The 13,554-nt window shown below is 35.1% G+C and overlaps 1 protein-coding gene across 3 annotated transcripts; it reads left to right on the top strand.

Annotated features, from left to right (window-relative positions):
• The first annotated feature begins 3,662 nt into the window (after positions 1-3,662).
• LOC110708328 (putative lysine-specific demethylase JMJ16) lies at positions 3,663-13,350 on the top strand. 3 transcript variants are annotated; one of them, XM_021886435.1, is made up of 13 exons: positions 3,663-4,097; positions 4,955-5,035; positions 5,887-6,191; positions 6,301-6,372; positions 6,575-6,652; positions 6,766-7,272; positions 7,394-7,615; positions 8,066-8,227; positions 9,008-9,376; positions 10,320-11,634; positions 11,718-11,821; positions 12,111-12,311; positions 12,732-13,350. In XM_021886435.1, the coding sequence occupies exons 3-13, from the start codon at positions 5,892-5,894 to the stop codon at positions 13,005-13,007; spliced, it is 3,606 nt and encodes a 1,201-aa protein (XP_021742127.1). In that variant the 5' UTR covers positions 3,663-4,097; positions 4,955-5,035; positions 5,887-5,891; the 3' UTR covers positions 13,008-13,350. The 3 variants fall into 3 exon arrangements, with proteins under 3 accessions (XP_021742127.1, XP_021742126.1, XP_021742125.1); XM_021886434.1 differs by having other exon boundaries at positions 4,937-5,035; XM_021886433.1 differs by lacking the exon at positions 3,663-4,097 and having other exon boundaries at positions 4,117-5,035.
• The last annotated feature ends 204 nt before the right edge of the window (positions 13,351-13,554 follow it).

The raw sequence follows: 13,554 nt of genomic DNA, 5'->3' as shown, positions 1-13,554 counted from the left end.
TCCTATATATATATATATATATATATATATATATATATATATATATAAACTAAAACAACAAACACTACCCTTTTCCCGTGGCCATCCCTCTACCTCCACCTCCACCACGAACTCTCCGAGAACCATCCAAACCCAACCAGCTACACCCAACACCACCCTCAAAACTGCCCTCCTTCCCACCCCCATACTCGAAACAAACCCATATATTCCCACCCATCACCTTTGAAATCGCCGTGAAACCACCACCCTCCATCCTAACCGCCGTGAAACCACAGCTCCACCTTGGAATCCAATTGAAACTCTAATCTATAGGAAAAGAGAGAGCTCACGTGAAGGAGAGGGGAGTGCTAGTATTTGGGATGTGGTAGGGTAGGGGGACGCAATCAGGGATGAGGTAGGAAGTGGGGGTGGAATCGGGGACGGGGATGGGCACGGGGGCCGAGAACGGGGACGAGAATGGATTGACGCTAATAAAGGAGACGGAGAGAAGCCTGACGCTGGCGGGAAGGGGTGGGACGATGGCAGTGGAGTATGATGGCATATCATTGTTGGAAAATTTTCATTTATTAATTGACCTTGTATGTCATCCCTCTTACTTTAGTTTATGCTATATATAACACCCATAGTCTAGACCCCCAAAGTCATATATTTTCACTTTATTTAACACATTGCCCCAACTAAACATCTCATTTCGGTTTTGTCTATTTTTTTTTAACTCACCTTAAATAAAATAAATTGTGTTATCTTATTATTTTTATTTTTTTTAGTTAACTATCTTATTTTATTTATTTATTTGTAATATTCATCAAATTTTGTCATCTTAATATTTATTCACTTTTCTACAATTGTGTGAAAAGAGAGATACTACTTTTATTTGAGGACGAGGGGTGGGGGAGAAAGGATTTTGTTGACACCTCATCATCTCGTATTAGAAAACATATTGACTTTAATTAGTTGTCCCTTTTTTCGACTTTCTTTATATCAAAAAGGATAGAAACTTTGTCTCTAAACATCTTGATATATTAGTGTCATTGGTACTGAGCAAATTGATATGGATTGATGCATTCAAACCATAACTTCAAATGTTCTTAGCCAAACACGATTAAGGGGTTTTTAAGCAGATTGAAAGAGTTAGGATTCTCTGCCATTTCTCATAGACTAAGAATGGATCGGAAGTAAATATTTTAAATTATGTTCACTAATGATTTAAAATTAGGTGTCACGAATTTAATTTGATACAAATGTTTTAAATTTGGTTTCACTCACATAAAATAAGCTTGTGTATTCTACGTATTAGAGTCACATTCACCATAACTTAATAAAGATACAAATTTGGAATTTCGATTATTATTTTAGTAATCACGCAAAAATGAGATTACAATATAACATATACAAAATAATGTTAATTAAGGAAACAATCAACCTTGAATATATATAGAAAATGTACGCTTAAAAATTTCTTATATGATCACCGAAAATTATGGAAACAAACATTTGTGGTCGTTACGGTGGGGTCTAAAATGGTGTAAGCGAGTGGATAGTTTCCAGGAATTAAAACAAACCAACTTTCTAACAAATTTTTAAAACAAATGAATAAAAACTAGGAAACAAACATTTATGATGTTCAGAATGGGGCGTCCAATATTCGAATAAAAATTAAAATCCAAAGTTTTCAAACTGAATTAGTAATTCAAACAAGTTTAATTTAATTGATTTTTTTTAAAAAAATAATAAATAAATAAAAAAAAACTGGAATTTTTAGATCGGATTAGATTGATGAATGGTACGATTTTGGATCAAATTAAACTGAATAAATAGAAATTTTCTACAAGTCTAATATCATTTTTTAAATTACTTGAATAACAACATATAAAACAAATAAGGTACCACAACTCATTTACTCAATAATCCCATGACATATTTTGAGATTATGGGCCAATTTATTATTATTATTTTTTAATTTTTTTAATAGCAATTTTCTGTATTATTTTATCTATATGTGTTTTAATTTAAAGAGGTCATTTGGCCCAAAAATGGTAATTTATGTTAATTTAGATTTCAGATTGAGTTGGATCCAAAATACTAAATTCTAATTCGGACTGCATTTTGAAAAAGTTAGATCAGATTGGACTCAACATCAAATTGGACTCAAATAATACTATTCAAAATCAAATTTTTATTTAACTAAATGTAGAATAGACACCCTTACTGTGTCAAAAAAAAAAAGAATAGACACCCTTACAGGTGATCTATACATATAAAGTTCGGTTAGAGATTGGAATTTGGGTTATGTGGAGTTAGGTCTAATTATTTATTTAATTTTTTTTAAGGAAGGTCTAGTTAACTTATTACATTCTCATGTAAATAGGCAAAATGAAATTTTCAAATAAAAGTATTAATTTAATATGTAAAATCATTAGTAATAAATATTAAATTAAAATTATACTCTGTGCTTAATTAAAGCAATGCAAATCAAAATTACAAATGAAATAAGAAACAAAAATACTTAAAAGAAACAAAGATTGAGAATTGCCACCGGCGAAGTTCAATGGAAACCCCTTCAAAATTAACAATGGAGAATATAATATAGGAGAGAGAAAAGAGGGATAGGATACTACGTTTTTCTTTTGCATTGTTAGAATCTGAAGTATATGATTAATTAGTTACATCCAATTGTGCACCCTTCATTTAATTGGGCTAATCCGAATTCGGGGATCAGTTCTGAATAGTTAGGTTCTAATCTCATCCCAATTGTTGTTGTGGAGGATTGAACACGTGATCCTCCTTATGAAATGTAATCTCAATCACCACTGCATCAACTACCAATTGGTAATATTAATAATTATATTGACTCTATAAAGACCTTGTTTATTAAAGATGTTGTCTAATAAAACCAATTCTCTTGACCCCTATTCTTTTATTTAGTTATTAGATTACCCTGTTCAATAACTAGGTTGAGACATTGAGTAGTTGTATTACCCCCAATCATAATCCCCTAAATTGTACATTTATATGAGAAAATCTAATTTTATCATTAGAATAAACAAAATTCGTTTATCAAGGTACCTAAATACAAATTTGTATTTCTTTTTTCTTTTTTTAGTTGACACGTTTTGACTTTTAACACAACTCACAAACTTTACTTTGACTAGCAATTGATAAAACAAAGTCCTATGGGATCTTGTTTGAATCGTATAAATTCATAAACTGCAATAACTAGTCAAAGCAAAGTTCGTGAATTGTGTCAAAAGTCTAAGCATTTCAACTACAAAAATCTAAATAGTACTCGTACCAAAAGTAAAAACGCATCAATCTAAACATTATTAATATCAAATGTATGTGTACTAACATGATAAAAGAAACATGTCAACTTAAAAACGGTTGAAACATTATTTTGGGTAAAAATAGGTAAAACCTAGAGGTGATTAAAAAAATCAGGCCAGGCCGGGCTGGACCTTAACATGATACCTCGTACCCAAATCCGTAAAAAAGTAGTGGGCTTGTCGGGCTAAAACGGGTTTTTTCAAGTTTATTTCTGTCCAAATTTGAGCTTTTAACTAATAATATAATTTCTGATCGGATCAGGTCACACTAGCGGATCCGATGTTGATCACCTCTAGTAAAACAACATGTTTGTAATTTTTATTTATCCAATTTTTACCAAAAAAAAAAAATAAAAATAATTTTGCCACTTTATAATAAACAAAATTATCAATTATCATGGAATATTAATCTAATCTCCATAACAAAGTGCATAAAGTATTATGGGGTTATTTAAGTAATTTGATCCACCGTTGCTTGTTTTACTCCTTTCACGTGGAATTATGAGGCTTATGCAAGTACCAACAACCCAACTCCACACCTTCACACCTTTCTCTCTTTCTCTCTCTTCTCCCTCTCTTTCTCTCTCTAAAATTCCAACTCTAATTTCTCACGATATTTCCATTTTTATACTTTTAAATAATCTTTTTTTATCTTTCAAAACCAAAATTATTTTTCTTGTGGTATATTTACTTGTAATTGGTTTCTTTTCTTGTTTTTTTTATTAGTGCCCCAAATTTCATTCCAAATTTATCCAGAGGACCAATTTTAATAAGGTTAGCAAGATTTGTTATTGATCTGATTTATTATTACTGCCCATTAAACATAACATATTAAACAAAACATTTGTGATTCGCCCGTAATCAAATTAAAATCACGGGTAAAAACACGCGAGGTTCCGATCCGGTAGGACATTTGTGACTTATCGCGTTTTGCTTACCATATAACATTGGTTTTGTTGCTTTCTGGAGAAAAAGAAAAAAAAAAGAAAGAGGAAGAGCATGAATAAGAACATACCCAAATAAATTAGGCTAACACGTTTTATCCCTCATATAATTAATAACAAGTACTAGTACACAAATTTTTATTTTCCTTTTTTTGGATCAGAACTTTGAAAGTGGGTGGCAGAATCCCCAATTTTTTTTTTATTGGGTTTTCTAGGGTTTGTAACAACAACAAACACTTTTAATACTAATAGGGATTTTTGCCTAATTCTTCAACATATTGAAGGCCACATCACAGCACCAATAATTTTTTTGTTTCCAGAATTACCCTTATCCTAACCGTGTCTGAATTGGGTTTTTCTCTCTCCTGTTTTTACCTTTTTCAAAAATAAATAAAATTAAAAAAAATAAATCAGCCCAATTTGATCCAAATTCATTATTTCCTGGTTTGATGCTTTCTGCAATTTAATGGGTTTTTTTTTTCTAATTTGAGATTTTCTGGGTTTTTCTGGGTAGAATATTATTGATAGAGGTGTTAGGGTTAGATCTGACAATTTCTTGTCAATCCTGTTTTCTGATAAATAATAATAATATTTTTTTTGTTATATTTGTTTATCTTTTTATCTGGGAATTTACTGGGACTGAAGTTTTTGTTTCTGGGTTTACCAAAGTGTGTTTGTAATTATCAGAATCAGGGTTGTGGTCAATGCAGTGTTTCAGCAGCTTGGCTTGGTCAACCTGATATTCAGATACTTTTAGATCAAGATTATGTAAGTCCCCATTAAATTAATTAATCATCTGATATGTATATGTTCATCAGAAATTCTGCCTTTGTTCTGTAAGTACATGCAGTCATTGATAATGTGAATATTCCATAATTAGGGATGTTTAGAATCATAATTTTGACATGGTGGTTTTCTGCAAGAAAGGATTATTTTCTGATGGGTAATTCCTGTCAAGAAAAACAAAAAATTCAGTTTGCCTTTACTGGATTCCGATGTTATGGATATTCAGATGTGTTCTGAATTTCTGATTTCAGGATATGATGTACATACAGTATTATATATAATTTGGATTCCATATAATTTGCAGTTTGGTAATCCAGATTCAGAAATATAGATCTGCTGCAAAACTGAACTGATGATCAATTGTTATCCATCAACAATGTTCTAGGATTTGTCGAATCGTTATGAGTCTGCAGGTCCAAAATTTGTTAATGAAAACCTCGAGTATCATGATCTATGCCGAGCTAGGTCATGTATTAAGTTATCAAAGTAGGATTTTCGGCTGTATTTATCTTCGTTGGATTATTTTTGCTTTTCTAGTACTGGAACAAATTTTTCATGTGTTGGCCTCATATCCTGTAGTGATCTCTGACATTTGATATAATCTTTGCTTTTATAGCTTTAATGGTCTCGTCTTGCCTTAGTCTTTACCTCTACTTAGTTCAGAAATCTGTACATATGTATCCCCTTTTTGCTGAGTTTGCTAATGTACATTGCATGCTGTATTGCTGTTTGATACTTTATTTCTTGGGTTTCTTGTTGCAACCTGTCTTTAGAAGATATTCATTGGAACCATTTATTGACTCCAAGCATTTTCATGTGATGAATATTTGCAGCTTTTATGGGGACTGAACTTCTTAGAGCTTGTTTGAAGGAAGAGGATCTTGATTTTTTGGCAGTTCCACCTGGTTTTGAGTCTTTCACGTCTTTCAAGTCGAAGACGTTGGAAAATGCTGACAGTGAACCCTGCTGCTCAGTTTCTTCAAATCTTTCGCGACAAGAACCTGTAGATGTAAAATCCGAAGCTGGATACCCTGGTGGGGGAAAGATTACAAGGTCCCTGAGGCGTAGACCGTCCATGAATTATGGTCGATACAATCAGTGTTCTGATGAAGAGTCTGATTGTGAAAAGCTTGATCAGGTGATTCCCTTAATGTCTTTGTGTAGCGTATTGTCAGCACTTGATTCTGAGTTTCTGAATGTCGCTGTGGTTTATTTTTCTGACATCTATTTGTCACTTGTCTGTGCAGAACTTCCCTACAAAGCCTGGCCTCCCAAAAGGAGTCATCCGTGGCTGCACCGACTGTCAAAATTGTCAAAAGGTTTGTTTTGGCTATGGCCCTTTGTCTTCGTTACCACATTTCTACTCAACACCGCGGTTTTAAAGTGTATAGTTGATTACTGTGAAAAATGTACGAGTGTTTCTGATGTTTTTCAGCATGTGTTTGCAGAAAGGTTCTAACCGTTGCCCTTTGTTGGTTCAAACATATAAGTAATTCTTTTATGACTTCAATTCTGTTACAGGTTATTGCAAGATGGCACCCTGAAGGTTCATGTAGGGCTGACCTAGAAGAGGTGCCTGTGTTCTACCCAAATGAAGAGGTCTCTATGTTGTGATAACTTTATTTTTCCTCACCATGTCATATATATCCAGATATCCTGGCACATATTTTTATCCCAGTTGTTTGAAGGTTGGATGCTTTGATCTTCTGCAGGAATTTAAAGATACAATAAGGTATATCGAAAAGATACGCCCAATAGCTGAAATTTATGGAATTTGTCGCATTGTTCCTCCTCCATTGTGGAAACCTCCCTTTCCTCTTAAGAAAAAGGATATATGGGAAAAGGCCAAGTTTGTGACTCGTGTACAGAGAGTTGACAAACTGCAGAATCGTGATGCATCTAGAAAACAATCCAAGGTTCATAATAATGCCAGGAAGAAAAGGAGAAGATGTTCAAGAATGGATGTAGAGTTTGGGCCTGGGAATGGAAAAACCTTGGAGCTTGGGGAAACTGAATTTGGCTTCGAGCCTGGCCCAGAATTCACTCTTGATGAATTCCAGAAATATGCTGATGATTTTAAGTTCCAGTATTTCAGAAATGAAAACTGTACAGAATCAGGTACGGATAGGGACAGATCTACTCATAATTGGGAGCCATCAGTTGCTAATATAGAGGGTGAATATTGGCGACTGGTTGAGAAGCCTACCGATGAAATTGAGGTGGGATGATATTTTTGGCAAACTTTCTCATCAATAATATTTTATTGTTTGGGGTGGGTTGGGGCTTGTTAAACTCTTGTTGATTTACTAACTGTAAGTTGGTACTGGGATATCTTTTCAGGTTCTTTATGGGGCTGATCTGGAGACCGGAGTTTTTGGTAGTGGCTTCCCGAAATTCTATGATCAAGGCTGTTCAGCTGATGAGGATTATGTGAAATCTGGATGGAACTTGAACAATTTACCTAGACTTGCAGGTTCCGTTTTATCTTATGAAAATGCAGATATATCAGGTGTTCAAGTGCCGTGGTTGTATGTCGGAATGTGCTTTTCCTCATTTTGTTGGGTGAGTGCATAGTGATGGCTTTAATTCTTTCACAATCCTAAGATATGCTTCTATTTAGTGCAGAAATTTGTTTTCACTGAATGCATGTTGTCAGGAATTGTTAAACATGAGAAACTTGTTACAAAAGATTAAATAGAGGGGAGGGGAGAGGAGGGGAGGGAGGGAGAAATACTCTTGTTGGGGTATATAGCTGTTCAGTTGGCTTATTTGACATATTGATGCTATGCTGGAGTGGGAAAAGAAATTTTCCCGTGGATTGAAATTAAAAGAATCTATGGGGTTACAGTAATTTATTTAATTCAAAGATAGCATGTCATGTCTTTGTGTTTTTTTTATTGACTTTTTTTTCCATGTGTAACATAATATAGTAGGCTTGTACTGCATGGTTTTTCCTAATTGCCTTTTTTAGACATTTGTAACTGATTTGTTTTTATCCTTTTATATGAGTAGCATGTCGAAGATCATCATCTGTATTCTCTGAATTACATGCATTATGGGGCTCCAAAAATATGGTATGGTGTTCCTGGGAGGGAAGCCGTTAAGCTGGAGGAAGCAATGAAGAAACGGTTGCCTGATCTGTTTGATGAGCAGCCTGACCTCCTCCATAAGTTGGTGAGCTTCTATCTAATCTGAATTTCTTTTTTTTTTGTTGGCTGTTGTTGACTTGTTGGAGGTGCAGAGGTTATGTTCTTTTTTTGGGTGGGAGGGGGGGGGGGTGGTGAAGGTGTGAAGGGGGAATAAGAGAATTGAATGATGAAATAGATAAGAGGAAATAGAATGAGATTATGTTTCTTAGGACTAATAGCATGTACAGATTAGAGGGCATCCTCTCTTCTTGAAAAAAGAGAAGAAAGCTGGTCAAAGATTTGTAATACACTCTAATATCTGGCATTTGAGGGATCAATTTTCTGGAATATGTTTGAGGGGTTATTCCAAAGTGAAGCCAAGTAACTCTGTCCCAAAGTAATTTATTGGAAACACTGCGAGAGATTCTCAACTCTGCTTTATTCATGTGAATCGTAAAAGCATTGCAGCTCCATTATAAATTAACCTTCTTCATTCTCCTAACCAATTCTATTCGATTGACATAAATTTTCATGGAAAGACCAGAATTTCCCTTGTGACATTGCATGTTATATCCAAAATTGGCAAAATACATCAAGCATAATGAATACAGTCATCGGTTCTAATTAGTTTGTGTACTGCTATTAGAGGAAATTAATGTTGCATAACATTCATATATATCTCTTTAAGCAAAATAGTATATGTACATATATTTTTAATTTTTTTATTTTTTTTGATATATTTTTATTATTGCTATTATTTATCTGCGCCCTTGATATGTTTTGAGTGTATTTTAAGAATGTCATAATGTTTGTCCAATCTGTGCAGGTTACCCAACTTTCTCCATCCATCTTAAAATCAGCAGGGGTGCCTGTCTATCGGTGTGTGCAGAATGCTGGAGAATTTGTCTTGACTTTTCCTCGGGCATATCATGCTGGGTTTAATTCCGGGTTCAACTGTGCTGAGGCAGTGAATGTAGCTCCTATTGATTGGCTTCCTCATGGACAAAATGCTGTGGAGCTCTATCGTGAGCAGCGACGAAAAACAACTATCTCTCATGATAAATTGTTGCTTGGAGCAGCCAGGGAAGCAGTAAAAGCTAACTGGGAGCTCAATTTGCTCCGAAAGAACACAATAGATAATTTGAGATGGAAGGATGTCTGTGGCAGGGATGGTATCTTGGCAAAAGCTCTCAGGGTATGTTATATTTGTATCACTTCCTCTTGAAAGCAATGAATGGTAGAGCCAGCAGGGCTCCTCCCACCCCCCCCCCCCACCCCACCCCAACACACACACACACACACAGCATTACTGCTGAGGCCTCTTTCCCCTACAATGCTGCAATGAAGTCTGTTTAGGATGGCAGAAGACAGATACAGGCCAAAATTTAAACAGTTCAGTAGCATATCTAGCTGCGATTCTATAGTTTATTTAGATTTTATAAATTGAGTCTATTATATGCAAAGATGGCCCCTTTAGTTATGGTTGGGTGATGATACATGATTTTAAAAAAAAGGTTATATCAGCACCTCTTAACTGGTGTTACAAGTTTATGACTAAGGAAATTAAAATGTGGGCCACTATTCCACTAGGCCTTTTGATTTTTTTTTTTTCAAAGTCCGAGATGGCCTATATGTCAAAACTTGAATAAGTGGTTACATAGTCCGGATCCGATGAAAATTAGGTAAAGTTCATCATCATAAGTTGAGTGGTATTTTATAAAAGTCTTAACGGATTTTTTATTTCAGCTATTTCTGTGACTACTGTTAGGTTTTTATATTGTTATTTCCCTCTATGAAAGCCTCGCTTGAATTTGCATCTAGTGTGAGGGATAGCATTGAATAGTTAATAGTGTTGTATATTTACTTGTTAATATATTCTTCTTGCATTCTGCCTGCCTTCATCTTTGTTGCTGTTGAATGAAGAGAAGTATGTTGAACGATGATCCACTTTGTTTATAATTGTCAGTCTGTAAGATCTCAAATAAGTTTTATACGTTTTCCAAATTCAACTGTGTAGCTTATATCCTGTGGTTGCTTTTTAAAAAATAAAATTGAACATAAAACTTTTTTTGCTGTGGTTTTTGGCTAAAATCTAAATGACAACTGGAAATGATTGGGTTAACCATCTCTTCCTGCAGGCACGTGTTGATACAGAGAATGTAAGGAGGGAATTTCTGTGCAAATTTGCCAAGGCTCTGAAGATGGAGAATAGTTTTGATGCCACTACTGAGAGGGAGTGCAGTATATGTTTCTTTGATTTGCACCTGTCTGCTGCTGGATGTCGTTGTTCCCCAGATAGATTTGCATGTTTAAATCATGCAAAACAATTGTGCTCATGTGGTTGGGATGGAAAATTTTTCCTCTTCCGTTATGATGTTTCAGAATTGAATCTCCTGGCTGATGCTCTGGAAGGCAAACTTAGTGCCATTTACAGATGGGCCAGACTTGATCTTGGACTTGCCTTGAGTTCTTGCATCTCCAAAGATAATGGACAAATTGTGGGGCTTAATGGTGCAAATTCAGAGCATCCAGGTGAAAGTACTATATGCAAGGCAAACTCACAACCTATAACGTTTAAAAATAAAGAAGACATTGCAAGAATTCCAGCTGATTTGGCTCTGAGTGATGTAAAGATGTCTTTGGTGGAAAAGGGGAAGTTCCCTGATGCTGTACTGGCCTTAGAAGCAACAAAGGTCCCTCCCATCAAATTGTCCCGCCAAATTAAGCGAAAGAGTGACAAACAACAGATCAGCAAAGATGAAGTGGAACATCCAAATAAGAGGTGCGCTGTACTGGAACTTCAGACGAAGCCATCTTCACATGGGCAAGAGGATCTGATATGCCTTAGTGATGATGAGGATGAGCAATCCAATAAAGCATATTCTGATGCAAATAAGGAAACAATTAGTCAGGATAGTCCAAATGTTCCTGAGATAGAGGGATCAGATCATAAGCTGAATCTTTGTGATCTAGCTAATGCAGCCTTGGCTGCTGAAGCCAATTTAAATTTGATCTCCGATGGGCATAAAGATGATTGTATGTCTTGTTCAACATCCCCTAATGATGATGCTAATGTAAAATGTGAAACAGTTGCTCTATCCGATGAACATAATCTTTCCTGTCATCAAGGTTCTATAGGTTCCAGTATTGAGAAAAGGGATCCAGATGCCTCCACTCCTGACAGCTTACTTCAAAATACAGCATGCGCTCCCAATGTGGGCTATGGCATTAAGTTTAGGGATGAATGTGTTGTGCAGAGAGTTCTTGACGACGCAAGGATTCTTCCAGGGAGCCCATCTTGTAGTCAGAGTAGCGTTGACAAATATCCTCGCCAGAAAGGTCCACGCATTGCAAAAGTTGTGCGGAGAATTAACTGCAATGTTGAGTTGCTGGAAGTCGGGGTTGTGATTCCTGGAAATCTATGGAGCACCAGCAGAGCCATTTTTCCGAAAGGTTTGTTTCATGTGCTATCTACATATTATCCTACTTATTTCTGGTATCTTTTACCTAATAATGGAAATAATTTTCTTCTGCAGGGTTTAAAAGCCGTGTCAGATATATAAATGTCTCAGATCCCACAAATATGTGCAGCTACAACTCTGAAATTCTAGATGGAGGAGCGAAAGGACCGCTATTTATGGTAATATGCAATTTTCAGTTATTCAAATCAAGTTTTGCATGTTAAAAAGTGCTACGAAGTATATGTTTCTAAAAAACAAAAAAAGTATTTGTTTCTAATGTTTCAAAAAAAAAAAATGTTTCCAACTCATGCTAAGAAATTGAAGGTTTTGTTCTGTTTTATATTTTAAATTGTGGCCACCTTTCAGCTTTGGTATGACCAGCTTGATACTTGTTTAGTTGTTTATGCTTCAAAAGTTCTGACAATTGTTTTGTATCTAACTCTATTGTTGCTGTATTAATATTTTCAGGTTTCCTTAGAGCATATGCTGAGTGAATTATTTGTCCACACTTCACCTTATAAATGCTGGGAAATGGTTCGTGAAAGAGTCAATCAGGAGATCACTAAGCAGCATAAACTGGGAAAAGTGAAGCTTCTTCCCCCTCTGCAGCCACCTGGCAGCTTGGATGGACTTGAAATGTTTGGTTTTACCTCTCCGGCTATTGTTCAGGTATAATCTTCTTCAATTGTCTTACTACAAGCTAAATTGAGAAGTTAAATAATGATTTTTAATCTTTGACCATAATTATCGGAATACAACTGAATTTTTCATTCTGCGTTTTGGTTGATTGGCAGACTGTCTTAAGTTTGTAGAGATATTAGCAATAAACATTTTCTTTTTTCACTTTTGTCTCTATAAGTTATGCAATTGTGCTGTCACTTTGTTTGGTCTTATGCCTTTGTGGTGAGCATGGGGTTGAGGACATATTATCACATTTATCAGACATTCATATTGCAATTTGTGGTTGCTGGTCTAATTACGGAGTATTTGTGAGTCATGAGCTTTTGACTACTGTATACTTGTGTCAAAAAAAAAAAGAAAAAGAAAAAAGTAGTAGTACTCATGTCAAATGCAATTGTTGTTCAACAGGTTATTGAAGCATCAGACAAAAACCGTGTGTGTGCAGAGTATTGGAACTCTCGGCCTCTTGCACAGATTTCACAGTGTTTTCTATCTAGAGGAAACAACCTAAATCCTAGTAATAACTTGGAAGGAGCAATGGTAGGAGGGTCTGAAACAATACTCAGGGGACTATTTAAGAAGGCAAACCCTGAAGAATTACATTCACTAATGGCAATTTTGGGCAATAACCAGAGTCACGTGACTCGTGTTCTAAACGAGGAGATTGAGAACCGATCAAGGTAGTATAGCATCCAGTCTCAAGGGGATATTACATAATGGCAGATGAACCTTGAGACTGGAGGTCGTCTGTTAGATTGATTTGTAAATTCTTCGTAGCGTTTTTACATCATTTTACTTAGTTTTTTTAAAAGAAAATAGCAGTGACAGAAGAAGCTGGAAACTTATCCTTTGGATACCCCATTTTTCTTTCCAGTCTTCTTAAAGGGTGGGTTTGGTGGATAATTTTTTTTTTGGTTAACTCATTAGGATCCCATTTTTAGTGCATAAAATAATTTAAATGGAGATTTAATTGCAAATTACATTAATTGGAATTTCTTGCTGCATCCTATGCAGCGTTTTGAACTAATTATAAGGTGCCAACATGAGTATGAGCAAACCCTTTTATCTTGTATTCTATATGCTACTAATTTTAATTAGACTTGTGACAAGTTAATTAGTCAAGAGTATATGATTTGTTGTGAAATTAAATTGAATGATCAAGTATTTCATCAACCGAATATGATTTCAATTCATTATGTGTTGATTTGATTGATACGTTTTGCCTCTATAT

Source organism: Chenopodium quinoa, unplaced genomic scaffold (assembly GCF_001683475.1).
Source record: "Chenopodium quinoa cultivar QQ74 unplaced genomic scaffold, ASM168347v1, whole genome shotgun sequence".
NCBI classification, from domain to species: Eukaryota; Viridiplantae; Streptophyta; class Magnoliopsida; order Caryophyllales; family Amaranthaceae; genus Chenopodium; species Chenopodium quinoa.
The sequence above is the reverse complement of the archived record's forward strand: the minus strand, read 5'-3'. Positions and strand labels throughout refer to the sequence as shown.